Source organism: Mustelus asterias, chromosome 12, assembly GCF_964213995.1.
Source record: "Mustelus asterias chromosome 12, sMusAst1.hap1.1, whole genome shotgun sequence".
NCBI classification, from domain to species: Eukaryota; Metazoa; Chordata; class Chondrichthyes; order Carcharhiniformes; family Triakidae; genus Mustelus; species Mustelus asterias.
In genome coordinates this window covers 20,862,870-20,890,824 of record NC_135812.1, presented here as the reverse complement: position 1 = coordinate 20,890,824, position 27,955 = coordinate 20,862,870, and the positions used below count along the sequence as shown (strand labels likewise).

Here is a 27,955-nt window from a genome sequence, read left to right as displayed (position 1 = left end):
ATGGAATGAGCTGCCGGAGAAAGTGGTTGAGGCACGTGCAATAGCAACATTTAAAAATCATTTGGATAAGTCCATGGATGGGAAAGGATTAGAGGGATATGGGCAAAACGCGGGCAATCGGGACTAGCTGGGAGGACACCATGGTCAGTATGGACTGGTTGGGCCGAAGGGCCTGTTTCCGTGTTGTATTGCTCTATGACACATTGATTGAAGGGTCGAGTGGCCTTCTCCTGCTCCTAATTTGCATGCTCATATGTTTGAGAAAGGCAGTTCGAGGGGAATCTGCCTACTGAGGTAATATTGGCTGAAGTTAGAAATAGGAAAGGAGCGGTCACGTTGTTAGGAGTTGTCTATAGGCCCTCAAATAGTAATAGAGATGTGGAGGAAGAAATTGCAAAGCAGATTATGGATAGGTGTGGAGGTCACAGGGTAGTTGTCATGGGTGACTTTAATTTTCCAAATATTGATTGGAACCTTTATAGGTCGAATAGTTCGGATGGGGCAGTTTTTGTACAGTGTGTGCAGGAGGGTTTCCTGACACAATATGTGGATAGGCCGACAAGAGGTGGGGTCACATTGGATTTGGTACTGGGAAATGAACCGGGCCAAGTGTTAGATTTGGTTGTGGGAGAGCACTTTGGAGATAGCGACCACAATTCGGTGTCTTTCATTATTGCAATGGAGAGGGATAGGGCCGTACGGCAGGGCAAGATTTATAATTGGGGGAGGGGTAATTATGATGCGATTAGGCAAGAATTAGGGAGCATAAGATGGGAACAGAAACTGTCAGGGGAAGGCACAAATGAAAAGTGGAGTTTGTTCAAGAAACAAATACTGCGTGTCCTTGATAGGTATGTGCCCGTCAGGCAGGGAGGAAATGGCCGAGTGAGGGAACCATGGTTCACAAAAGAGGTTGAATGTCTTGTCAAGAGGAAGAAGGAAGCATATGTAAGGATGAGAAAACAAGGTTCAATTGGGTCCATTGAGGGTTACAAGTTAGCAAGGAATGAGCTGAAAAAAGGGCTTAGGAGAGCTAGGAAGGGGCATGAGAAGTCCTTGGCGGGTCGGATCAAGGAAAACCCCAAGGCTTTTTACTTTTATGTGAGGAATAAAATAATGACCAGGGTGAGGTTAGGGCTGGTCAAGGACAGTAGTGGGAACTTGTGCATGGAGTCAGAAGAATACTTTTCTTCAGTGTTCACCAAGGAGAGGGGCCATGTTTTTGAGGATGAGAGTGTGATACAGGCTGATAGGCTGGAGGAGGCAGATGTTCTGAGGGAAAATATATTAGCAATTTTGAAAAACCTGAAGGTCAATAAGTCCCCTGGGCCAGATGAGATCTATCCTAGGATTCTTTGGGAAGCAAGGGATGAGATTGCAGAGCCTTTGGCTTTGATCTTTGGGTCCTCACTGTCCACGGGGATAGTGCCGGAGGACTGGAGTGTGCCGAATGTTGTTCCTCTGTTCAAGAAAGGAAATAGAAATGACCCTGGTAATTACAGGCCGATTAGTCTTACTTCGGTGGTCGGCAAGTTAATGGAAAAGGTCCTGAGGATTTACGACCATTTAGAAAGATGCAGCTTAATCCGGGATAGTCAACACAGATTCGTGAAGGGTAAGTCTTGCCTCACAAATTTGACTGAATTTTTTGAGGAGGTAACTAAGTGTGTCAATGAAGGTAGAGCAGTTGATGTCATATACATGGATTTTAGTAAGGCATTTGATAAGGTCCCCCATGGTCGGCTCATGAAGAAAGTAAGGAGGTGTGGGATAGAGGGAAATTTGGCCGATTGGATAAGTAACTGGCTATCTCATAGAAGACAGAGGGTGGTGGTGGATGGAAAATTTTCAGAATTGAGACCAGATCCAGTGATGTACCACAAGGATCAGTGCTGGGTCCTCTGCTATTTGTGATTTTTATAAATGACTTGGAGGAGGGGGCTGAAGGGTGGATCAGTAAATTTGCAGATGACACCAAGATTGGTGGAGTAATGGATGAGGTGGAGGGCTGTTGTAGGCTGCAAAGAGACATTAATAGGATGCAGAGCTGGGCCGAAAGATGGCAGATGGAGTTTAACCCTGGGTAAGTGCGAGGTGATTCATTTTGGTAGGACAAATTTGAATGCGGGTTACAGGGTCAAAGGTAGGGTTCTGAGGAATGTGGAGGAACAGAGAGACCTTGGGGTTCATATCCACAGATCTCTGAAGGTTGCCAGTCAAGTGGATAGAGCCCTGGAGAAGGCCTATAGTGTGTTAGTGTTTATTAACAGGGGGTTTGAGTTTAAGAGCCGTGGGGTTATGCTGCAACTGTACAGGACCTTGGTGAGACCACATTTGGAATATTGTGTGCAGTTCTGGTCACCTCACTATAAGATGTGGAAGCACTGGAAAGAGTGCAAAGGAGATTTACCAGGATGCTGCCTGGTTTGGAGGGTAGGTCTTATGAGGAAAGATTGAGGGAGCTAGGGCTTTTCTCTTTGGAGCGGAGGAGGTTGAGAGGCGACTTAATAGAGGGTTATAAGATGATGAGGATAGCATGATCTTGGATAGCATGATCTTGGTTTCGGAAAAGGTTTGGCTCAACATTGTGGGCCGAAGGGCCTGTACTGTGCTGTACTGTTCTATGTTCTATGTTCATCTGAGTCTTCTTTTTATCCACAGAAACCTGCATGAGATTCACAGCAGGTACTAAGTGCAGCCCAAATCATGACCGTGCTTGGCCAATTATGAAGTCAAAGAGTTCTGGATTTTTAAAAATGAATTCATGACTTGAATTGGTTACTCTGCAATTAGGGTCCCCAACCCTCCTGCATTTTGATGAGAGTCTACTGGAATCCAATATCGGAGATTGCTCTCCAGGATGTTGTTGCTGGCATCTCTGGAGATATCATAGAATCCCTACAGTATAGAAGGAGGCCATATTTATTTTTATTCATTCATGAGACATGGGCGTCGCTGGTTGGCCAGCATTTATTGCCCATCCCTAGCTGCCCTTGAACTGAGTGTCTTGCTCGGCTATTTCAGAGGGCAGTTGAGAGTCAACCACATTGCTGTGGCTCTGGAGTCACTTGTAGGCCAGATCAGGTAAGGATGGCAGATTTCCTTCCCTGGATGGGAACCAGATGATTTTTTCTGACAATTGACAATGGCTTCATGGTCTATCAAGTTTGCACCGGCTCTCCAACAGAGCATCTTACCCAGGCCCTATCCCCGTAACCCCACATATTTACCCATCTAATCCCCCTGATCTACACATTTTGAGACACTAAGGGGCAATTTACTATGGCCCAATCCACCTATCCTGCACATCTTTGGACTGTGGGAGGAAACCCATGCAGACATGGAGAGAATGTGCAAACTCCACACAGACAGTCACCCAAGGCCGGAATTGAACCCGGGTACCTGGCACTGTGAAGCAGCAGTGCTAATCACTCTGCCACCATGCCGCTCAAGGAAATGTGGTCCTTATACTTGCAACTCATGCACACGCATCGTGACCTGTTATCTGAACTGCCTCCTGTTTTTCTCTCCAGTCAAAACCCGTTGCTTCAGTGGAGGTTGCTAGGATGAAAACATCAAGGCCAACAAAATCAGATTGAACCTTGGAGTCTTGATCAGGAACAATGAAGGAAGGGAAGCGTAGTATGAGGGACTATTCTAATGGCTCGATATGCGAACGAAATACAGTATACATCATCACACAAAATGATGATCTTGCACTTTTATTGAACCTCATGACAAGATACAGCCACAGTAAGTTGTTTCTTAATGCTTCACTAGCCTCAGCAGACTCTGTAAATATTCTGCGTTAACACAAGACCAATGATATTGTCGAAGAGACAGAACAATGCAAACTTAGGAGAGAGAGAGAGAAAACAAACTAAAGACAATAACACAAACTAGGTAAGTGGGAGAATGAAATATACAAACTAACCTATGAGAATGAGAACAACAAACTTGGAAGAGAGACAAAGACAAACTGGGGAGAGAAAGGAAAATACAAGTTCAGGAGATGGAGCGTGGCAACAAACATGCATTGGGGAGAGGGTGCAGGAGGGAGAGAAACACCGACTAGGGAGTGAGTAAGAGTGAAACATAAATTGGGGAGAGCATATGTGACCTGGTTATCATTGGGCTGGGAACACAAGTCAAGCCCTAATGAAACCCGGGTGCCACCTTTCACACCAGGACCGTATAACCCTCGTGACTTGCATGGGGTATCACTGATTGACCTTCCTGTAATACCCGTTGAATACGAGCTCCCTAGGGATTGGTAATTGTCCAGGTTGTGTCCACCACAGGTTTGTAGTTTTTGCTTTACTTTATTTTGTGTAATAAATCACTGTTCCTTTATAGCCGAATTCTGGAGTTATTATCTAGACATTTGGCTTTGTCAGGACAGACTTACAGATTCTTGGACTTACTGACTCAGGGATACTGGACAGAAAGAGAGAGAGAGAGACACACGGAAATAGCAGCTATGGGAAACAGTAGGAAAAAAGGATGCTCTCTGTTACCCACCAGGCAGAATGTTGGTGAGAGTTCATTTTCCAGTCAGAGAGATGGGACTGGGAGGTATTTAAGGACACTGGAAGATTCATCCTGGTGATACCAAGAGGAATCGTCACTAGAGTGGACCCTGCCAATTCAGGGATTCTTAGAATAGTGAGGAAAATGACATTCCACAGACACTGGATGTTACAACTCAATGAGATTCCCAGAGTCAATTGTGTTGAAAGCTGGCAGTGACTTCGAACTGGATCCTGGAATAATTACAATTCTGCGGAGAGTGTGTGTAATGTATAAACGTGGTGGGAGAATTGCAGTCATTTGGGAAATTGTAATGACTTCAATCAGGCTATAGAGGTTGGCCTATTGGAGTATGAACTCCCTGATTAAGGATCCAATTGATGGGTCAATCAGGGAGTCTTTGCCTTGTATTTAACAGGGAGTGTCAGTTCCTCCAGAACGGTTGGTACTCCTCCAATTAAAAGTTGGTCAACAACAGACTCATTTTGCGATCAGGATGAAATGCCTCGTGGAAAAAGGATTATAACGTAACTATGTCCAGAATGGCCTGGAGGTAGACTAACTACTAGCACTCTGTGTATGCTGTCAGAGTTTGTAAATAAAGGGATTTTGGTGAAGGGACTTCTGCCTCTGCAGATTTATTACAGAAAGGGCAATATCTTTTCTGTAATTTAGTGCATTCGTTGCCCCCTAAGTAACGTTTGGTCAATGTTGATTTTAGTTCGTTTGTTAGAGAAAAGGTCTTAAAATTAAAAAACTGTCATGTAATCGAGTTGGCCATGGGGAATTCAAATCCCTTTTTAAAGTCACCATTCTCTCCAGGGAAGGTAATGTGATCAAATGTCACCGGATTAAACATCACATGAGTAGTGTCAGGTGGTGATAAATGAAATGCCATCAAATGTCACATGATCAAATCTGCAGGAATATATTAAACTGGATTTGTTAAACCTGTCTGCAATAGGTCCAGTTGGCTGCATTCTGGAAATGTGGCAATTGAAGACATTTTTGGCACAAGTGAAGACAGTTTTAAAAATGTCAGTGGAGTATTTCCAGATATCTTGTACTGCCAATGCAGTCCAATTATCAATCCTTCCACCGCACAGACAGAAGTAATAGTTTAATTACAGTGGCGTAGTGGTATTGTCACTGGATTAGTAATCCAGGGACCCAGGAAAATGCTCTGGGGACCCGGGTTCAAATCTCACCATGCCAGGTGGTGGAATTTGAACTCAATAGAGAAAAAATCTGCAATTAAAAATCCACCGATGATCATGAAACCATTGCCGATTGTCGTAAAAACCCATCTGGTTCACTAATGGAAATCTGCCGTCCTTACCTGGTTTGGCCTACATGTGACTCCAGAGCCACAGCAATGTGGTTGACTCTTAATCACCCTCTGAAATGATATAGCAAGACACTCAGCTCAAGGGAATTAAGGCTGGGCAATAAATGCTGGCCCCAGCGACACCCACATTCCATGAAAGAATGAAGAAAAAAATCATCCTGTTCTGAACTTTTTGAGCACCAAGATCCCTTGGCCAAATGGCTGGTTAAAGTCAGGGTCCATGATTAACTGTTGGTTAAAATCAGGGCATTTGGTCCAGCACGGCTCACAGTTTTCCACTCATAGAATATAGAATCCTTACCGTGCAGAAGGAGGCCATTTGGCCCATTGAGCCTGCACCGACAGCAATTCCACCCAGGCCCTTTCCCCGTGATCACACATATTTACCCTTCAACGCCTCCTGACACTAGGGTCAATTTAGCGTGGCCAATCAACCTAAACTGCACATCTTTGGACTGTGGAAAGGAAACTGGAGCACCCGGAGGAAACCCATGCAGACACAGGGAGAATATACAAACTCCACACAGACAGTGATCCGAGGCAGGAATTGAACCTGGGTACCTGGCACTGTGAAGCAGCAATGCTAACTACTGTGCTACTGTGCCGCCCTGATACATCATGCTGCTGAAATGAATCCTAATACGATGGGAACTCACTTAACCACAGCTGGACATTGCAATGGTGATCAGACTGGGATGGGGGAAGCTGCGCGCTCACAAACAGTGATCAAACGGGCTGGGGGGTGGGGGGTGGGGAGGGGGTGTGCAAATGGCCAGGCTGGGGTTGGATGGGGAGTCGATTTGCGCTTGCACAATTGCGCCCTCTTCTGTCATCTGCTGGCTTTCTGACAAGCTGTGGCTCGTCCCTCTCCCTACTGACGGGAAACAGCTTGCGCATTATTTTTTGCATAGAATGGCATAAGATTGGGCTTGTGCCCTCACCCAAAAAGCGGATCTGAAACTCTCCTGTTTTCGCTCACTCGGGACTTTGAGAACATTTTGGCAAGATCGCCCCCATATCCTCTTTCATCGGGCAGAGGAAGAGGTAAGAATGTGCCTTGGTTCTATGCTCAAGTCTGCCAGGAAAAGTTAAATGAAATGCCAACTCCTCAAATGATAAAGAATGGCAAGATGGAATCTTGAAGAAAGTCAGAATCCTGAGGAGTTTGACAAGCCATGTCTTGAATTCTTCAGTGCGGGCATAGAACTGACTCTAAAAAGAACCCTTTTCCTGATAATAGATGTGGATAGCAAGGTTCAATGCACAGCAATAAGATATGATGTGGCGATGCCGGCGTTGGACTGGGGTAAACACAGTAAGAAGTTTAACAACACCAGGTTAAAGTCCAACAGGTTTATCTGGTAGCAAAAGCCACAAGCTTTCGGAGCCTTAAGCTCCTTCTTCAGGTGAGTGGGAATTCTGTTCACAAACAGGGCATATAAAAACACAAACTCAATTTACAGAATAATGGTTGGAATGCGAATACTTACAGCTAACTTTTTTAGTTCTGAAGAAACTTCAGGCACAACGGGCAGGATTTTATGGCCTCGCTCGCTGGGAAATCGTAAAATCCCGCCCGAGGTCAACAGACCTTTCCATGGCCTGCCCCTTGCCTGCTCCAACTCCCGTGTTAGGCGGGTCGGTAAAATTCGAGCCCAGGGACGGGATTTTCCAGTCGCGCTTGCCCCAAGACTGGAAAATCACGCCCGAGATCAACAGACCTTTGCATGCTCCATGGCTAAAATTCCTGTGGCGGGCGGGATGGGAAAATTCCGCCCCAACTGTTTTTTTTCTTTCCATAGATGGATTTTCACAGTAGCTTACAGTAACTTCATTGCAGTGTTAATGTAAGCTACTTGTAAAATTAATAAATAAGCTTTAAACTTTACTGATTGATCTGCCACGGGAGGCAATGGCTGAGTGGCTGAGACTATTAATCCAGAAACTCAGCTAATGTTTTGGGGACCCGGGTTCGAATCCCGCCAGGGCAGATAGTGGAATTTGAATTCAATGAACAATATCTGTATTTAAGAATCTACTGATGAAACCATTGTCGATTGTGGGAAAAACCCATCTGGTTCACAAATGTCCTTTCGGGAAGGAAATTTGCCATTCTTACCTGGTCCGGCCTATATGTGACTCCAGAGCCACAGCAATGTGGTTGTCTCTCAACTGCCCTCCAAAGGCAACTAGGGATGGGCAATAAATCCTGGCCAGCCAGCGATGCCCATGTCCCACGAATGAATAATAAAAAGAATGAATGTGTTTCCCAGAAGTAATCAATTCAATGTATTTTGAGGGCTTTGTACTGATTTTCATTTGCAATCTGTTACATATTCCTGCATACGGAACAACAACAAGACCTGGGGTACACTGCATCATTCTCCTTAAAATCGATGTTTCACTCCATTACACAACAAAGATCAAGGCTCAGAAATGGCTATTTGAGCCGCTGAAGTATTCTCCCCCTTTTCATCTTCCCTATCATTCCCATCCAGCCTGGAAGATTATCCCAGACATTCAATACCATTTGTGTGAACAAATTCTTTTTGACGTCCTGGTTTAAATTTACTCTTCACTGGTTGAGCTACTTTTCCAGATCCTGTTGCTATCCAGTTTATTTTCAAGTAATATTGAGGATTTAACTCGTCCGAGTCTTTTTTTTTGTGCTATATATTTCAATCAGTTCCAATTTAATCGTCTTCTTTCTATGTGGTTAAAAAGTACATTTCATTCACCTCACCACACACCTTCCCCTTGGAAGCATTTCTCTGCAGCTTCTTCAATGGTTGCACAATCACTTTATAGCTCAGTGATCAAAATGGTATAACATTACAGACTCCATGTAACATTGGTAGGAGCTCTCTATACAAGAACTCCCTATTTGGGAACTGTGGGAGGAGCTCTCGATATAAGAACTCCCTATTTGGGAACTGTGGGAGGAGCTCTCTATATAAGAACTCCCTGCATAGGAACTGTGGGAGGAGCTCTCTATATAAGAACTCCCTATAGAACATAGAACATAGAACAGTACAGCACAGAACAGGCCCTTCGGCCCACGATGTTGTGCCGAGCTTTATCTGAAACCAAGATCAAGCTATCCCACTCCCTTTCATCCTGGTGTGTTCCATGTGCCTATCCAATAACCGCTTAAATGTTTCTAAAGTGTCTGACTCCACTATCACTGCAGGCAGTCCATTCCACACCCCAACCACTCTCTGCGTAAAGAACCTACCTCTGATATCTGTCCTGTATCTCCCACCACGAACCCTATAGTTATGCTCCTATATAAGAACTGTGGTAGGAACTCTGTATATAAGAACTCCCTGTATAGGAACTGTGGGAGGAGCTCTCTATATAAGGACTCCCTATATAAGAACTGTGATTGGAGCTCTCTATATAAGGACTCCCTGTATAGGAACTGTGGGAGGAGCTCTCTATATAAGGACTCCCTATATAAGAACTGTGATTGGAGCTCTCTATATAAGAACTCCCTGTATAGGAACTGTGGTAGGAGCTCTCTATATAAGGACTCCCTATATAAGAACTGTGATTGGAGCTCTCTATATAAGGACTCCCTGTATAGGAACTGTGGGAGGAGCTCTCTATATAAGGACTCTCTATATGAGAACTAGAATGGAGGTGATGGCCTAGTGGTATTATCATGAGACTATAAATCCAGAAAGTCAGCTAATGTCCTGGGGACCCAGGTTCAAGTCCCACCACAGCAGATGGTGGAATTTGAATTCAATAAAAATTATCTGGAATTAAGAATCTACTGATGACCATGAAATCATTGTCAATTGTAGTAAAAACCTATATAGTTCACTAATGCCTTTTAGGGAATGAAATCTGCCGTCCTTACCTGGTCTGGCCTACATGTGACTCCAGAGTCACAGCAATGTGGTTGACTCTGAACAAGAGGAATTCGGAATAGACAATAAATGCTGGCCAGCCAGTGACGCCCAGGCCCCGTGAATGAATTTTTAAAAATCACTATAGAGATCAAGATTTTATGTGTTTTTAACTGCCGTGTCACATTATAATACTGTTAAGTCTCCAGACAATGCCAACAATAGGCTGAGAAGAACGGTCTAATTTTTTTTCATGCTATTTGTAATTATAATAATACAAGAAATAGGAGCTGGATTTGGCCATTCAGCCCCTCAGCCCCTCTAGCCCACTCCGCCATCCAATGAGATCATGATCTTTCACTTCCACACAATTTTCCTGCACTATCCCTGTATCTCTTGATGTTTTTAATGTTTAAAAACCTATCGATCTCAGTCTTTGAACACACTCAATGACTAAGCCTCCACATCTCTCTGGGTTAGAGAATTCCGAAGGTTCACCACCCTCTGAGTGAAGAAATTCCTCCCCATCTCATTCCTAAATGGCCTGCCCTTTATTCAGAGTCTGGGGTGATTTTACCATATTTTTCTAAATGCTGGGCAGACTTGAAACTCCCTCCCTCCCTCCTCCCCACTGATCCCTGCAGAGTGGCAGTGGGCCCCCTTTCCCCATTAGCCCCTCCCCCATTAACCCCACATCACTGACCTGTCCCCACTGGCCCCTCCCCCTTAGCCCTGCCCCCGGCACTGCCCGGTGGGCATTGCCCAGGTGCCAGGATGGCACTGCCCACTCTTGCCCTCAGCTTCCCCGGTGGGGGGACTCAATGGCCTCCGATTCCACTGGCGAGGCCAAGTTGACTGCTCCCTATTCATGGGGAGCATGTCTATTCCTCGCCGGTGAGAACCTTTCCTGATGAGGTAATAAAGGGGGGCGAGCTCAGACGATTGAGCGCCGGGCTCACTAAGCAGATGTAAAGCAGCATTAAAATAAATTTACATACATTAACCTGACCGCGCCAGAAATCCGGTGCTTGTAAAATGGTGCCGGTCACAAAAATCAACGCCAATCGTGCTCAGCGCTTTATGCCCCACTTTACCACTGCATCGTGCCTGAAAATGGGCGCAACATGATGGTAAAATCGCCGCTGTGTTTGCTGATTCTGAACCCCTACCCAACTCAGGGTGACACCCTTGCTGTATCTATCCTGTCAAGTCCTGTAAAAATGTTGTATGTTTGAATGAGATTACCTCTGATGCTGCACACACTGGGTAATATTTTGAATCCATGCAGATGGTGCCTCCTGGCATCACATTGCAGTAAATTGCCTTGCCCAATACTGTCCTCATCCACAATCCTAGTGGGCAAGAGTCTAAGCCACCAGCGTTCAGTCAGAAAATCATAGATTATCATAGAATCCTACAATGCAGGAGGAGGTCATTCGGCCCAAGACATCTACACCGACTCTCTGATAGAGCATCTTGCCCAGGCCCTATCCCCATAGCCTCACGTATTTACCCTGCTAATCTCCCTAACCTACACATTTTGGGCCACTGAGAGGCAATATTAACAAGGCAAATCCCCCTAACTTACACATCTTTGGACACTAAGGGACAATTCCTGACCCGAGGCCGGAATGGAACCCGGGTCCCTGGCGCTGTGAGGCAGTTCGATTATCTCATTGGCATAAACTGTTACCTGCCATCTGCCAGCCAATCTGCAGAAATTGATCTAAACTCTTTTAGAAAAGCGTTTGTTTTTCTCTCTCTCGGTATCGTTTAAAAATTTGGTTTCAGAATCCAGGCCATTTCTGTAAGCATTGCAGAACCATTCAATACGTCTTGCAGCCAAACACCTCCCCCTCTTGAGCACTGCTGTCTTGTGTAACCTTTATCCACTTGCTATGTGGTCTTCAGATTCCCATGGCTTTGAAGCTTGCTTAGCAGTTTTAATTAATGACAGTGATAAAGCAGTTCATACATCGGAAGTAACATTATTAACTACATTTCCCCCGTACTTCTGGTATAAAGAATTAAGAAAATGAATATAAATCCTTTCTCTCACTTTCTACTTCCACAATTTTTGATCATTTTAACTTCACTTCAAATCTATTTCTACGCCAGACGTGTTTTTGAGGATCCATTAAAATTTAAACTTCCCCTCTAGCCAATTCCTTTGACCCCCTTGGACCCATCTGACATTCTGGAGGTAAGAACCACGAGAAAAATAAATTGGTTTTCTAATTGCCTGAAATTTACTTCAAATGTTCTCATTCAGTTGGGATGTAGTGGGCGAGGGATTGATATAGGCCTGACACGGCACTGCTGCCTCATAGCGTCAGGGATCTGGGTTCAATTCTGGCTTTGGGTGACTATGGGTGGGATTTTCTGGCTGCGTTCGCCCCAAGACTGGAAAATCCTTCCCGAGGTCAACGGAACTTTACATGGCCCGTGTCCCGTCCGCTATGGTTTCCATGGTGGGCAGGATGGGAAAATTCCACCCTGTGTGTGTGGAGTTTGCACGTTCTCCCAGTATGTGCGTGGGTTTCCTCTGGGTGCCTCCGGTTTCCTTCCACACTCCAAAGATGTTTATTTATTCGTCACAAGTAGGCTTACATTAACACCACAATGAAGTTACTGTGAAATTCCCCTAGTCACCACAGTCCAGCGCGTGTTCGGGTCAATGCACCTAACCAGCACGTCTTTCAGAATGTGGGAGGAAACCCCAGCCACCCAGAGGAAACCCACGCAGACACAGGGAGAACGTGCAAACTCCACACAGACAGTGACCCAAGCCAGGAATCGAACCCGGGTCCCTGGCGCTGTGCAGCAGTGCTACTGTGCCGCCCCCATGCGGGTTAGATATTTGGCCATGCTAAACTGGACCTTAGTGTCGCAAGATGTATAGGTTAGATGAATTAGCCATGGGCAATGTTTGGGGTTATGGGGATAGGATGGGGGGAAAGGGCCTGGGTCAGAGAGAATAGGTGCAATCTCGATGGGTTGAATTGCCTCCTTCTGCACTGTCGGGATTCTTTAATGATTCTAAGACCAACATTTCAATGGTTTCTTTTTGTGTCTCCTCCCAAAAGTATATTCTCCTGGCAGTTTCAGAGATATTTTGCAGAGATGACCCTTCATGGGTAAGGAAGCCTGGAGGGGCATTGGTAGCTTTCTTACCTCTGGGCCGGAAGCTCCTTGTTCAATTCCCACTCTAAGACTTCACGGCCACAGAAGATGTGTTTATAGCATGGTGAAGCAGGCTGATTATCAGTTTGTAAGTCCTACCAATCTGCCTGATGGCAGGCGGTAAGGATGGGAGAGTTCCCCGGTCAGACATACTGCAGAAGGCAATGGCAAACCACTGCCGCACCTTGTCAAGCATAATCATGGGCCCATCCAATGGAAGTCCATGGTCACCAACGCCCTCTTAGAGGAGGAGGACCCTTTGTCCTTGAGACTTTACGTCATAGAATCCTCAGTAATTGAATCCCTACAGTGCAGAAGGAGGCCATTCGGCCCATCGAGTCTGCACCAACCACAATCCCACCGAGGCCCTATTCTGATAACCCCACATATTTACCCTGCTAATTCCTCTGACTTTAAAGGGGCAATTTAACACGGCCAATCCACCTGACACCCACATCTTTGGACTGTGGGAGGAAACCGGAGCACCCAGAGGAAACCCACGCAGACACGGGGAGAACGTGCAAACTCTACACAGACAGTGACCCGAGGCCGGAATTGAACCCCGGTCCCTGGCGCTGTGAGGCAGCAGTGCTAACCACTGTGCCACTGTGTCGCCTGGTATGGCATTCAACACTGTGGGCATTAGAGTTGAGCTTGGCCCTGTCCTCAGCTGTTAACCACACTTTCATACTGGATGAAGTTGGAAGCATGAAGCTTGTTGGGTTCTCCCCCATTCCCCCAATCCGAATCCGGGCACTGCGTCACATGTTGCAGTGCCCTCACTGCAGCTGCCTCTGCTGTGAGCGGCAAAATTAGCTCAGGACTCTCTGTTCTGTACATCTCAAACAATCATTGGATAGAGTCTTGGTCAAAACACCCAACTGCATGGGCCTTGGCAAGAAAACTGGCTGACAGACTGGGGCATAAGGGAACTTTACATCCATCGGCCTCTATAGAATTGAACATTTTTGCGTTTAAATGATTGAAAGATTGCGACATGAAATTGAACTGAGAGAAACTGGACTTGCTTTACTACTTAACAAGTTAACCTTGCAGCAGATTTCCCATATCATTTAAGTAAAGGGCTGCAATCACACACACTTCTCTTCCCCGCTTCCCCATGCTCCTAGCTATCAGTAAATTGATCTGACGTCTTTCAACGACCCAGCATCGCTAATAATAGCTGCATAATAGAAATTCACCCCATTAATTTAAACTGTCAGATGAAACTGGAGGTCCTGTTGCGGGTAACCTTGCCACAGGATGGAAGCTTTTGCATAGTCAACTCCTCGCGAACACAGACCTGACCTGAGTTTAATAAGGAGACATTTTCTGACCAGTGGAAGTGTTTGCGGAATGGTCAAAATGAGGGCGAGGAACTTGGGCAGAGGTCTGTATCACCGGTCTCCTGCCTGAACTGGGCAGAGCTTACTTATGCAACCAGCCTTCATCTAAATATTAAAATGGTCGGGAGTTGTGCTGAATGACTTTGCATGGATCCCCCGATTCTATCACATGGAAAGTACTGTGCGCCGATTCCACTCACATGAACCACAGAATCATAGAATCCCTGCAGTGCACAAGGACGCCATTCAGCCCATCGAGTCTGCACTGACTCGCCGAAAGAGCATCTTTCCCAGGCCCCAACCCCCAACCCTATCCCCCAACCCTATGCATTTACCATGGCTAATCCATCTAATCTACACATCTTTGGACACTAAGGGACAATTTACCATGTCCAATCCACCTAACCTGCACATCTTTGGACTGTGAACTGGGCACTAAAGACGGGGCTTGTTAACTTGGACTGCCTGACAGGTGGATTTTTTAGAGTGCCATTTTTTCCTTTGGATTTTTTTTTCTCGATTACTGGATCTGGTTGACTGGAATTTAAAACAAATTCAACATGATTCCTGTTGCTGACAAAATATGGAATACAGAAATCACCGGAGGTTAATTATGTTTTCCGATGAGGAAGGAGATGAAGAAACAGCAGGAAGTCTACACCAGAGGGTAGGAAAATGGTCATATTGACCTGGAATTGTCTGGGGTCAAAGGTCTTCACAGGCACCATTTTATGCCAGCATAATAGAAATGATGACTAGTCAATACCCTGGAATTTTATGTCTGGGGTTCATTTCAATTTAAACGTTTTTCAGCAATGTCAGGTAACTAACAATGCACCAATAAATCAGGTAAAACTCCTTTATCACTTTCTTGTCATTAGAATGGGTCGCAGATGATGTTGGACATTGATAGAATGGGTTAGAATCAGAGAATCATAGAATCCTACAGTGCGGAAGGAGGCCATTTGGCCCATCGAGTCTGCACCGACCACAATCCCACCCAGGCCCTATCCCATAACTCCATGCATTTACCCTAGCTAGCCCCCCTGTCACGAAGGGGCAATTTAGCATGGCCTATCAACCTAACCCGCACATCTTTGGACAATGGGAGGAAACCGGAGCACCCGGTAAAAACCCATGCAGACATGGGGAGAATGTGCAAACTTCACAGAACCAGTGACCCAAGCCGGGATTTGATAGCACAGAAGGCCATTCAGCCCATCATGCCTGTGCCAGTTCTGTCCAATTTAGCCCTTTCCCTATAAGTAAAGTTTATTTATTAGTCACAAGTAAGACTTACATTAACACTGCAATTAAGTTACTGTGAAATTCCCCTAGTTGCCACACTCTGGCGCTTGATTGGGTCAATGCACCTAACCAGCGTGTCTTTCAGACTGTGGGAGAAAATCGGAGCACCTGGAGGAAACCCATGCAGACATGGGGAGAACGTGCAAACTCCAAACAGACAGTGACCCAAGCCTGGAATCGAACCCGGGTCCCTGGCACTGTAAGGCAGCAGTGCTAACCACTGTGCCTTATTCAAGGAATAAACCTGCCTTGATCTGCATTCCCAACACTACATCTCTGTTGGGGTTACCTATTCTAGTGAACGTGAAAACAGGACAGGATATCTCCACTCACTGGACCACCCATGCTGCCTATTGGTGCAAGTCCTGTGGGGAACCTCTGGAGGCAGCAAAGATGTAACTAAAGCATTTTTGTGCGAATGTCATGTCAATCAGTTGGAGAGTTGCAGTGGGAGCATGATTATACCTCTTCCAAGGTAGGATAGGAGAGCAGGGCAGGCTTCTTTGACAGTAATACACTGCAGTTTGCTACAAGGCTACAATTGCCTGGCTCCTGAATTAGATGAGCAAGTACACTACAGCTTTGCACAACATTTACTGAAAAGGAATACTCAATTTCAGTGTTTAATGCAATGAAATAATATTGCAGAGAGCTTTGGATGTGGGCGGGGGGGGGGGGGGGGGGGGCGGCGGGTGGCGGGGGGCCGTGTCTGTGGGTTCTGGAACACTCAAGAGGATCTACAAATGCTGAAAGAATCAAGTCAGATGATATTTTAAACAAATGTTATCCCATTGAAGCCCTATGCTGTTTTCAAATCTCACTTTAGCTGCCTGACATGATGGGGCTGATTTTCACCATTAATGTGAATGGGTTAAGCCTAGGCCCGGAAAACAATGGACAGCTTTGTGCCGAGTAGGGAGGGTGGGGGGTGGGGACGTGCAGGGGGGCTTGGTCCCAAACCAAACCCACCCAAGTTCAAGTTTTAATAGAGTTAGTACAGAGGGATTGAGTGACCAGCCCGCACTTTGGTTGGCACTTTAACTATTTTAATGAGATGTGTTTCTCCCTAATATTCATCAATGAATCACAGAATCCCTACAGTACAGAAGGAGTCCATTCGGCCCATTGAGCCTGTACTGACCACAATCCCACCCAGGCCCTCTTCCTGTAACCCCACCTATTTACCCGATTAGTCCCCCTGACATTAGGGTCAATGTAGCACGGCCAATCAACCTAATCCGCACATCTTTGGACTGCGGGAGGAAACCGGAGCACCCGGAGGAAACCCACGCAGACACGGGGAGAATGTGCAAACTCCACACAGACCTGAGGCCGGAATTGAACCCAGGTCCCTGACGCTGTGAGGTAGCAGTGCCACCAGTTTAGTTCTGGCTAAGCCTCAGGAAACTAGCTTGCTAAACTGATTAGGAGACATGTGGCTCTCTGCCCATCTTGTGCCTGTCTACCAACACTAGTGTCCAGGCGGCACGGTAGCACAGTGGTTAGCACTGCTGCTTCACAGCTCCAGGGTCCCGGGTTCGATTCCCGGCTCGGGTCGCTGTCTGTGTGGAGTTTGCACATTCTCCTCGTGTCTGCGTGGGTTTCCTCCGGGTGCTCCGGTTTCTTCCCACAGTCCAAAGATGTGCGGGTTAGGTTGATTGGCCAGGTTAAAAATTGCCCCTTAGAGTCCTGAGATGCGTAGGTTAGAGGGATTAGCAGGTAAATATGTGGGGGTAGGGCCTGGGTGGGACTGTGGTCGGTGCAGACTCGATGGGCCGAATGGCCTCCTTCTGCACTGTAGGGTTTCTATGATTTCTATGACTACCTACAACATCAGATATTCCTGCCTTTACCCTTCCAATCTACCCAATGAGGCATCTGATATTCAACTCAGTGAGGCCTCCGACTGCTCCTTGTGCCCTCCAATCCTCCTCTTAGGCTTTCAGCCACTCACCCACATCCTAGTCTCCCCAACCAAGGCCTCCAATTCCCATCCAACCCTGCCCAAACAAGCCCTCCATTTCCACCACTAAGGCCCAGACCCATATCCAAGCCTTCAAACCCCCTCCACCAAGGCTTCTAACTTCTCTCTCAGGCCTCCTCAGGACCTTGGGACCACTACCTCCCTTCACCACACAACAGGGATGCTGGGGTTGAAAAATCACTACAAGGAACCAACACTCCTCAGGAACCTGGCACCGAACCCATGATTACACCCCCCTCACCTCCACTCCGAGAAGGATCAAAGCTGAAATTCTTTGTGGGGGAGAGAGAGTTTGAAGGCCTTTGTGATTAAGTATGATCACCAAAATCTAAGTGGACTGCTGAGCCAAGTCATGAGAAATGCCTCAGTTGTACCAGCCATTTAATTTGTAATCTATAGTTCATAGAAATCCTACAGTCTAAGCTATGCATCCTGGGACACTAAAGGGCAATTTAGCATGGCCAGTCAACCCATACCACACATCTTTGGTGGGTAGGAGGAAACTGGAGCATCCGGAAGAAACCCACGCAGACACGGGGAGAAGGTGCAGACTCCGCACAGATAGTGACCCAAGCTGGGAATCGAACCCATGTCCCTGAAGCTGTGAGGCAGCAATGCTAACCACTGTGCCACCATGCCGCCCAGTTCTGCCTTAACTTCTGAGCCCCAGGGCATCATATCTGGGCGTTACCCTAAAGATGCACTGGGGAACCGTCCCCCACCCCTTGATGTTGTCAAGTAGGGATTGCATAGCAATGAAAAACTGCAAATTTCCTATAGAAAATTACCCTGCACCAGGAACCATCTGAGAATTGTGGCTTCAATTGATTGTTCTGACCATCTTATCCCAATAGTTACTCAGAAAATGATAGAAGAATTAAAATCACTTTGAGCTTCTGAGTAACTTTAGTTCAGATCCACATTGGCTTCCCACCTGCTATCAAAAACACCAGTGGGGGCTTGGAAGAATTCCACCCAACATCTTAACAGATTAGTTTCAAAGGAGACAACGTGAACAGCAGTTTGTCATTCAACTTCTGAAACTGGTGGCTTGTCATTGCTTTCAATTTATCCAAAAAATATTTATTCTAAATCTCTGCTGATTCTTTGGAATTCTCGATGAATTCTGTTTGGTAGAATCCAGCAGCTTTTTTCCCTACAGTTCAGATGGTCTCATGATTCTTGGGCTTTTAATGTTTGCTGAATCTTAAGTCGTTACTGATTTCAAATCTTTGAACTTTTTCAGACTCTTTAATGTTATTCTTGCTGGACTTGCTTTCCCAGAATTGCATTTGCCTCACCCCTTAACCATGAGCCTTAACCCTAGCTTTCTGGTATTTGCAGCTCGGAAACATTTGGGGATTATTACCGTGGCGATAATTCTCCTTACTGGTGGTCTGCAGACTAGATAGCGCTGCTTTGACTTTCTACATTATTCTTTGATAAGCTACAGTTGTGCAGACCAGGAGAACACTGGGTTTGATCCTGAATACATGCTGAGTTAGCAGATCTCAAATACTTCGACCTGTCTTCCCGCCACTAGGTTGGAGAGTGGAAAACATATCCATGGCTTCCAATCCTTATCCCTATCCATTGATCCTGCTGGTCTCCTTTGTTTAACAGGTGAACCTCCATGCCCGAATTAGGCACCAGAAGACATTCTGATGATTCATAACTGTTTTATTGTGATACTGGAGTTCAGGACAAACACTGGTTTCCACTCCCCCCTTCTGGATCCCCTCCCTGCCCAGAAGCAATCCTCAACTGTTATGTACAAGCTTCAAAGAGCATTGCCTTCTCATGAAAGAGGTAGCGTTGGGCACGTTAATGGGGCTAAAGGTAGACGAGTCTCCTGGCCCTGATGGAATGCATCCCAGGATACTAAAAGAGATGGCGGGAGAAATAGCAAATGCACTAGTGGTAATTTACCAAAATTCGCTGGACTGTGAGGTGGTTCCCGCAGATTGGAAAATAGCAAATGTGACGCCACTGTTTAAAAAAGGAGGTAGACAAAAGGCAGGTAACTATAGGCCGGTTAGCTTAACTTCTGTAGTAGGGAAAATGCTTGAATCTATCATCAAGGAAGAAATAGCAAGATATCTGGATATAAATTGTCCCATTGATAAGACGCAGCATGGGTCATGTTTGACTAATTTGGTGTAATTCTTTGAGAACATTACATGTGCAGTGGACAATGGGGAACCTGTGGATGTGGTGTATCTGGATTTCCAGAAGGCATTTGACAAGGTGCTGCACCAAAGACTGCTACATAAGATAAAGGTGCACAGTGTTATGGGTAATGTATTAGCATGGATAGAGGCTTGGTTAACTAATAGAAAGCAAAGAGTGGGGTAAATGGGTGTTTTTCTGGTTAGCGATCAGTGACTAGTGGTGTGCCTCAGGGACCAGTGTTAGGACCGCAATTGTTTACGATTTACATAGATGATTTGGAGTTGGGGACCAAGTGTAGTGTGCCAAAATTCGCAGATGACACTAAGATGGGTGGAAGAGCAAAGTGTGCAGAGGACGCTGAAAGTCTGCAAAGGGATATAGATAATCTAAGTGAGTGGGCGAGGGTCTGGCAGATGGAGTACAATGTTGGTAAATGTGAGGTCATCCATTTTGGTAGGAATAACAGCAAAATGGACTATTATTTAAATGGTAAAAAATTGCAGCATGCTGCTGTGCAGAGGGACTTAGGTGTCCTTGTGCAGGAATCTCAAGGAGTTGGTTTGCAGGTAATTAAGAAGGCAAATGGAATTTTGTTCTTCTTTGCTAGAGGGATGGAGTTTAAAAACAGCGAGATTATGTTGCAGCTGTATAAAGTGCTGGTGAGGCCACACCTGGAGTACTGTGTACAGTTTTGGTCTCCTTACTTGAGAAAGGATATACTGGCACTGGAGGGGGTGCAGAGCAGATTCACTAGGTTGATTCCGGAGTTGAGAGGGTTGGCTTATGAGGAGAGACTGAGTAGACTGGGGCTATACTCATTGGAATTCAGAAGAATGAGGGGAGTTCTTATAGAAACATATAAGATTATGAAGGGAATAGATAAGATAGAAGCAGGGAAGTTGTTTCCATTGGGGGATGAAACTAGAATTAGGGGGCTTGGCCTCAAAATAAGGGGGATCAGATTTAGGACTGAGTTGAGGAGGAACTTCTTCACACAAAGGGTTGTGAATCTGTGGAATTCCCTGCCCAGTGAAGCAGTTGAGGCTACCTCATTAAATGTTTTTAAGGCAAGGATAGATAAATTTTTGAACAGTAAAGGAATTAAGGGTTATGGTGAGCGGGCGGGTAAGTGGAGCTGAGTCCACGAAAAGATCAGCCATGATCTTACTGAATGGCGGAGCAGGTTCGAGGGGCCAGATGGCCTACTCCTGCTCCTAGTTCTTATGTTCTTATGTTTATGTTCTCTCAACTCACTCCAAAGCAAGACCTGGTTTACTCTTAAAGAGACCTGCATTTGTAACATTGTCGTCCTTTATGAGCTTGCCCATGTTATATATTTAACCGGATTTTATATATATTATATAATATATTTAAATGAAATGTCTTCTCACCTCTGACCTAAATGGTCTACCCCGAATCCTCAGACTGTGACCCCTGGTTCTGGACTCCCCCACCATCGGGAACATCCTCCCTCCATCTACCCTGTCTAATCCTGTTAGGATTTTATAAGTCTCTATGCGAACCCCCCCTCATTCGTTGGTACTCCGGTGAAAACAATCCTAACTTAGCCAATCTCTCCTCAGTCCCGCCATCCCTGGAATCAGCCTGGTAAACCTTCTCTGCACTCCCTCGAGAGCAAGAACATCCTTCCTCAGAAAAGGAGACCAAAACTGCACACAATACTCTAGGTGTGGCCTCACCAAGGCCCTGTATAATTGCAACAACACATCCCTGCTCCTGTACTCGAAACCTCTCGCAATGAAGGCCAACATGCCATTTGCGATGTGTATTACAGTTCTGTCAGACCCTTGTTCATATTTATTGTTGATAATAAACCCCTTTATAACTTGAAGCCCACAACGAGTCACCTTCAAGTTTATTGCATGAAGTTTTGCTTGAACTGCTTCACACTGGTGTAACGGCAACAACTTACATTTCCATAGCACTCATGACATTTAAAATGGATAGTCAAGAAAAGATTGGCTCAGAGAAAAAGAGTGATAATGAGAATGTCAGGGCGTGAAGGGAGGGGCTGGTGGTTGCAGATTGCAAGGCAGAGAAGGTGTTCTGGAGGGCAAGGGTACGGACGGTGGAACAGGGCAACTCGGAATTGGAGTTATAACAGACGGATATGTATCGGGATATGGGTGGAGGAGACTGTAGTGATAGAGCCTGTTTTTGCCATGAGGGGGTCTTGAAGATGAAAAGTATCATCTTAAAAGTCAGCTGGCTGTGGGTGGCACGGTGGCACAGTGGTTAGCACTGCTGCCTCAGAACGCCAGGGACCCGGGCTCAATTCCGGCCTCAGGTCACCGTCTGTGTGGAGTTTGCACGTTCCTCCCCGTCTCTGCGTGGGTTTCCTCCAGGTGCTCCAGTTTCCTCCCGCACTCCAAAGATGTGCAGGTTGGATTGATTGGCCATGCTAAATTGCCCCTTAGTGTCAGGACAAATACATGGGGTTATGGGGAAAGGGCCTGGGTGGGATTGTTGATGCAGACCCGATGGGCCAAAAGGCCTCCTTCTGCACTGTAGGGATTCTATGATTCTAATACAGGGAGCCAGTGGAGCTTGGTAAGGAGAGAAAAGTTGGAGTCATGGAACATGGAGCTGGTGCGAACACAAACCATGGCAACCCCGGTGACTTGTAACTTATAAATGGGAGAAGCAGGAAGCAGAAAGCTAGAGAAAGTTAAATGTGAGGTTGAGGGTTTTGATGTCTACTCCTGCTGTTATTTCTTATGTAGCAGTTGTGAAGGCTTAGAGTGGGATGAAGGACTTCAATTAGTGGGGAAATTGGAGAAGTTGGAGTCATTTTCCTTTGGGGAGAGAAGCTTAGGAGGAGATTGGGTAGAAGTGGTCAAAATCTTAAAGGTCTGGATAGAGGAGGTTGAAGTAGAAGATTCTCATTGGAAGAAGGGTCGACAACCAGAGGGATACAGATGTCAAAGTTGTTGATAAAAGTACCGAAGACGACATAAGGAAAAGCCCTCAACATGAGTGGATAGGACCTGGTATACCTGAGAGGGTAGTGGAGGCAGATTTAGTGATGGCTTCCAAAAGGGAAATGGAATCAGCTAAATTGCTGTTGCAGAGAGCTGGTTCCATTCTATGATTCTATGAGAGGGAATGTTGAGGCAAGAGCTAAGAGATGCTGAAAGAAAGCAGCCTTGTGACAGATCCAGAGTCGGGGGAAGAAGCTGAACTCAGGCTTTTTGACTGCACCATGCTTCTGCAATCCTGGACCAAGCCAGAGGTCACCTTTCTGGTTTCTTACTAGATGCTCCTTAAAATCTACGTCTTTGACAAAACATTTCAGTCAATTGTTCTATTACATCCTTTAATGGCTTGTCAAAGTTTGTTTGGTCATTCATGTTAAATCAAAGAACCCTACAGTGCAGAAAGAGGCCATTTGGCCCATCCAGCCTACACCGACAACAATCCCACCCAAGGCCTAATCCCTTAATCCCATGTATTTACTCCACTAATCCCCCTGACTCTGAGAGGGAATTTATTATGGCCAATCAACCCAACCCAGACTGTGGACTGTGGGAGGAAGCCCAAGCACCCAGAGGAAACCCATGCAGATACAGGGAGAACGTGCAGACTCCACAATCACCCAAAGCTGGAATTGAACCTGGGTCCCTGGTGCTGTGAGGCAGCAATGCTAACCACTGTGCCACCATGCTGCTCAATGCTTTGGGACACCTTACTCTGTGAAAGGAATTATATAAATACAAGTTGTTGTTGTAATGGAGAAGGGTGCTAGGAAAGGGCTGTACAATCTGAAGCCCGCAGCATGACACAGGTCGATGATCAGGTCTGAACTTAAAGTGCTCAAAATCTTACTAGTTAACAACTTCCACCAGCGTTCAGTTTATACCAGCTGCACGGACAGTCGGAGTTAAATTTCCAATTCCCAAACCAGTTGTTTTGACTGTGGCGTTTTGGGTGCACTGTTTTGTACTTACACTTGGAGCTCCAGCATGATCCGCTTGTCTTCTTCCACGTGTATCCCCCAAATGCAGTCCTGACCCTTGTCATAGGCTTCTGGCCAATTGGGAGACAGCACAACTCCGTCAGAGTCTGTAATCTCCCCACTGCAAACAGCTAGGATTTAGGGAGGAAAAGAAAAGTCAGCATCTTCCAGGTCAATGTAATACAAACTGCAGACAACCCACTGAGGCATCATAGACACTTCAACAGTTCAGGAGCATCAAGCAGCTCTTTAACTATTTGCTGGCATTGCCAAGATTACTAGCGTCTCCTCAGTGTCATTTTTTGAAGCGATTTTCTGTAAACTCTTAAGCATCACTTTTACATTTGCTTATGTTTTTATTCCTCTTTGACTGTTTTCTCCTGTCTGTAATCAAATGTAGAAATGAGAGTCATGTGCTTTGCTAACCACATAGCTTGAAATGTTGCTACAACCATTTGAATCACCCTTTACAATGATAGCCTGCGCTAAGTTTAACAATCAGGAGGAATGGTATGCAAGATCATTTTAGTGAAGGCCAGTCAAGCTGATGGTCACATAGAATCGTCAGGTGCCTATGCACAACCGCACCATCAATTTCTGATGTGAACTCTTGGAGGTGGAATGCACCTTGTGGAGATAAGACATTCCTGTTTCCTAAGTGGGCCCCCGTGGCGCCATCTGTCACTTGTTCTCCAGTTTTGCTTTCACTTTCTGCTATCTTACCTTTATACCGGTTTCAGCACTTTTTTAGTCTTTAACACTACCACTTGCACTTCTATTGTCTGTGCCCCAAACTTATTATTTCAGTGTCTCCGAGCTCACATTTATCCCTGACCTTCTAAGCAAGTTTATTTATTAGTCACAAGTAAGGCTTACATTAACACTGCAATGAAGTTACTGTGAAATTCCCCACAGTCCGGCGCCTGTTCGGGTCAATGCACCTAAGCAGCACACATCTTTCAGATTGTGGGAGGAAACCGGAGCAAACCCACGCAGACACGGGGAGAATGTGCAAACTCTACACAGGCAGTGACCCAAGCTGGGAATCGAACCCGGGTCCCTGGCGCTGTGAGGCACCAGTGCTAACTGCTGTGCTACCATGCTGCCCTACTTTACTCCACCTGCTCCACACCCTCTTGAACTGTTTAAATTCCATCACATTTCTCCCTTTTTTTAACTCTGAAGTCATACAGACTTGAAACATTACTTCTGTGTTTCTCTCCACAGATGCTGCCAGACCTGCTGAGTCTTTTCAGCGTTTTCTGGTTTTTCATTCCCACGTGGGGAGCTTGACTTTGCCACTCATGATGGTCTCTAAGTAACCAATCAAAGAGCAACAAAACCCTTGGAAGCACTTTCCCTGGTCCAGCTTCCTCGTGGAGATCTTGTGGGGAGGTAAGGATCAATTGGATGGCAAGGGATAAAAATAGAAAAGACTTCCAAGATGGTGCAGTTGAACAAGTGAACTGAATGCTGGACCTTGGGTTCAGATAGCACTTTCTTGGCTTTTTAAAAATTCATTTGTGGGATATGGGCGTCACTATCTGGCCAGCATTTATTACTCATCCCCAGTTGACCTTGGAAGGCAGTTGAGAGTCAACCAAATTGTTTTGGCTCTGGAGTCACAGGCAGACCAGACCAGGTAAAGACAGCAGATTTCCTTCCCTAAAGGAAGGAAATAGATAGGTTTTGCCGAAAATCGACAATGGTTTTATGGTCATCAGTAGATTCTTAATTCCAGATATTTTTCTTTTATTGAATTCAAATTCCACCATCTACCATGGTGGGATTCGAACCCGGGTCCCCAGAACATTAGCTATATTTCTGGATTAATAATCTAATGAGAATACCACTAGGCCATCGCCTTCCCATCAGATCTCAGGGAAGTTACCTTGGGGAGAGTCTGTGAAGAGATAAGGGAGAGAGGGCCTGAAAACCACAAGAAAATTCACTGGATGGAGGGAGGGGGGTCTGCTGGCTTCAAAGAGGTGCATGCAAACTATCCAGTGCCAGATGTGGATGGGCTGCATGCACAGCTGTTTTCGAATTCTTCTCACAAATGCACACTTTCTCTCTCTTTACTGGCAAAAATGTGACCTAGGGAACTGAGTGGAATGAGTATATCAGTGATTTCTTATTTCAAGTAATAGCATGAAGTACAAATCTGAAGTTCATTAATCATTTATTTTGACTTCATTCCCTTTCTGACCAGAATTTCAATAAGCCATTGTTTCAAGTAAAACACCAATCAGCAACAAGGTTTGCAATATATTCCACTGCAAGTGTGGGTCCAAGGGACAGAGCACAGATTAAGTAGCTGTTAAGCAACAGGACTTTATGCGGTTTATGTTCATAATTGGCTTTCTTGTCTCTTGTGTTTCCCATGGTGCTCCCTGTCAGGAAACGTTCAGTCTCTCTTTGCTTTTCCCCTCAGTAGTTCAGCTGGGATCAGAAGTTATGGGAAATCGTCCATCACGGGGAGGCTGGTGATTGATGCCATACGTTCACCCCTTCGGTTACTTCCTATCCCAGGTGAATGGGATCCCTGGAAATGTCTGTGATGAGCCTAAAGTGGGAAGTTCGTTCTCCAGGTTTTCCCACAATTGTTCCACCAACTCACCATTAGTCTTCTGCGTGGTTTCTGCTCAGCCACACAATACGCACGTCCTGCTCAAGGCAAACATCTCCTGAAGACACATTCTGTTCCTATATAAAGCCACTTTCTAATTACTGTCCTCTGAACTTGGTGCAGCACGGTGGCACAGTGGTTAGCACTGCTGTCTCACAGGGCGGGGACCCGGGTTCAATTCCCGGCTTGGGTCACTGGCTGTGTGGAGTTTGCACGTTCTCCCCGTGTCTGCGTGGGTTTCCTCCGGGTGCTCTGGTTTCCTCTCACAGTCCAAAGATGTGCAAGTTGGGTTGATTGGCCATGCTAAATTGTCTCTTAGTCTCCCAAAATATCTGGATTAGCGGGGTAAATATGTGGGGTTACGGGGTCAGGCTGGGTAAGAGTGGTGCAGACTTGTCGGGCCGAATGGCCTCTTTCTGCACTAAAGGGATTCTATGATTCTATGAACTAATATGTACTCCATGCATCTTACTTATTCCAGATGTGGCCAACCTCCATCTATGTGGATTCTGACCATTTGCATTGAGGCAATGCAGTCATCATTGTACAGCCAGTACCCATATTTATAAAAATCAGCAATGATTTAAATCTCCTGTGCTGTTCTTTGGTCATTTCATGGACCACTCTGCTCAGTTTTAATGCTATTACACCACTGCGGGCTTCTATTCGATGCCTGGGAAAGAACTCTTGTTAAAACAAAGACGATGACAAAAAGTGACATCCCATTGGATTGGATGCAGCCCATCATCTGGAAGTACTATAGAGCAAACTTTATCGACACTTGTGCGTTATTGATCCCTCAGTTTCGTAAGATCAGGAGCTCCCACTCACTTAGGATTACCAGCTCTGCTGGGACTGTATTCCAGGAGATTTCATCATATGATTTACAACCCCTACCCTCCCATATTCCAGTATTGGTTCACTCATAAATTAGTCAATAATGGCAGCCACAATACCCACAATCCTCTGTACTATAGAACCTGCTCTAACTATCACATGGCTTTACTGCAGGCATGCACATGCATCAGAACAGCATTTGATCCTGGGTCACTGCTAGTCCTGCTATTCCTTTCCAGTCTGACTGAGATGCTTTTTATCTTCAGTTCCTCGCAGTTCTGAAGATTAATCCTCAGGTCTTCTGGGAGACTCCAGGATAATTTGGGAGGGTTGGCAACTCCAGAAGCACTGAGTTGGGTGTCAGGAGTTATGTGAAGGAATAAATTGTGAGAAGAGTCTCTTTGAACTTGGGTAAAAATAGGTCTAGTTTCTAGAAGCATAGGCAATAGAAGTAGGGGTAGGCCATTCGGCCCTTCGAGCCTGCTCTGCCATTCATTTTGATCATGGATGATCATCAAAATCAATCTCCTGATCCTGTTTTCCCCCCATATCCCTTGATCCTTTTAGCCCCAAGAGCTATATCTAACTTCTTCTTGAAATCACACAATGTTTTGGCCTCAACTGTTTTCTGTGGGAGTGAATTCCACAGATTCACCACCCTCTAGGTGAAGAAATTACTCCTCACCTCATTCCTAACACTAAGTGTGAAGAGGAGAATGAATTTAATGAATTGCAGAGTGGCATGGGATGCATCTGTTTGTTGTGAAAGGGAAAATGGAATCTTTGCA

General features: G+C 45.7%; 1 protein-coding gene across 1 annotated transcript in view; it reads right to left on the bottom strand.

The window, feature by feature from the left end:
* Nucleotides 1–27,955, bottom strand: part of sez6b (seizure related 6 homolog b) — a 934,329-nt gene that overhangs the window by 95,367 nt on the left and 811,007 nt on the right. Inside the window, exon 9 of the mRNA XM_078224908.1 lies at nt 23,694–23,832. Within this exon, the coding sequence (XP_078081034.1) occupies nt 23,694–23,832 (139 nt within the window). The remainder of the gene's footprint in view (nt 1–23,693; nt 23,833–27,955) is intronic.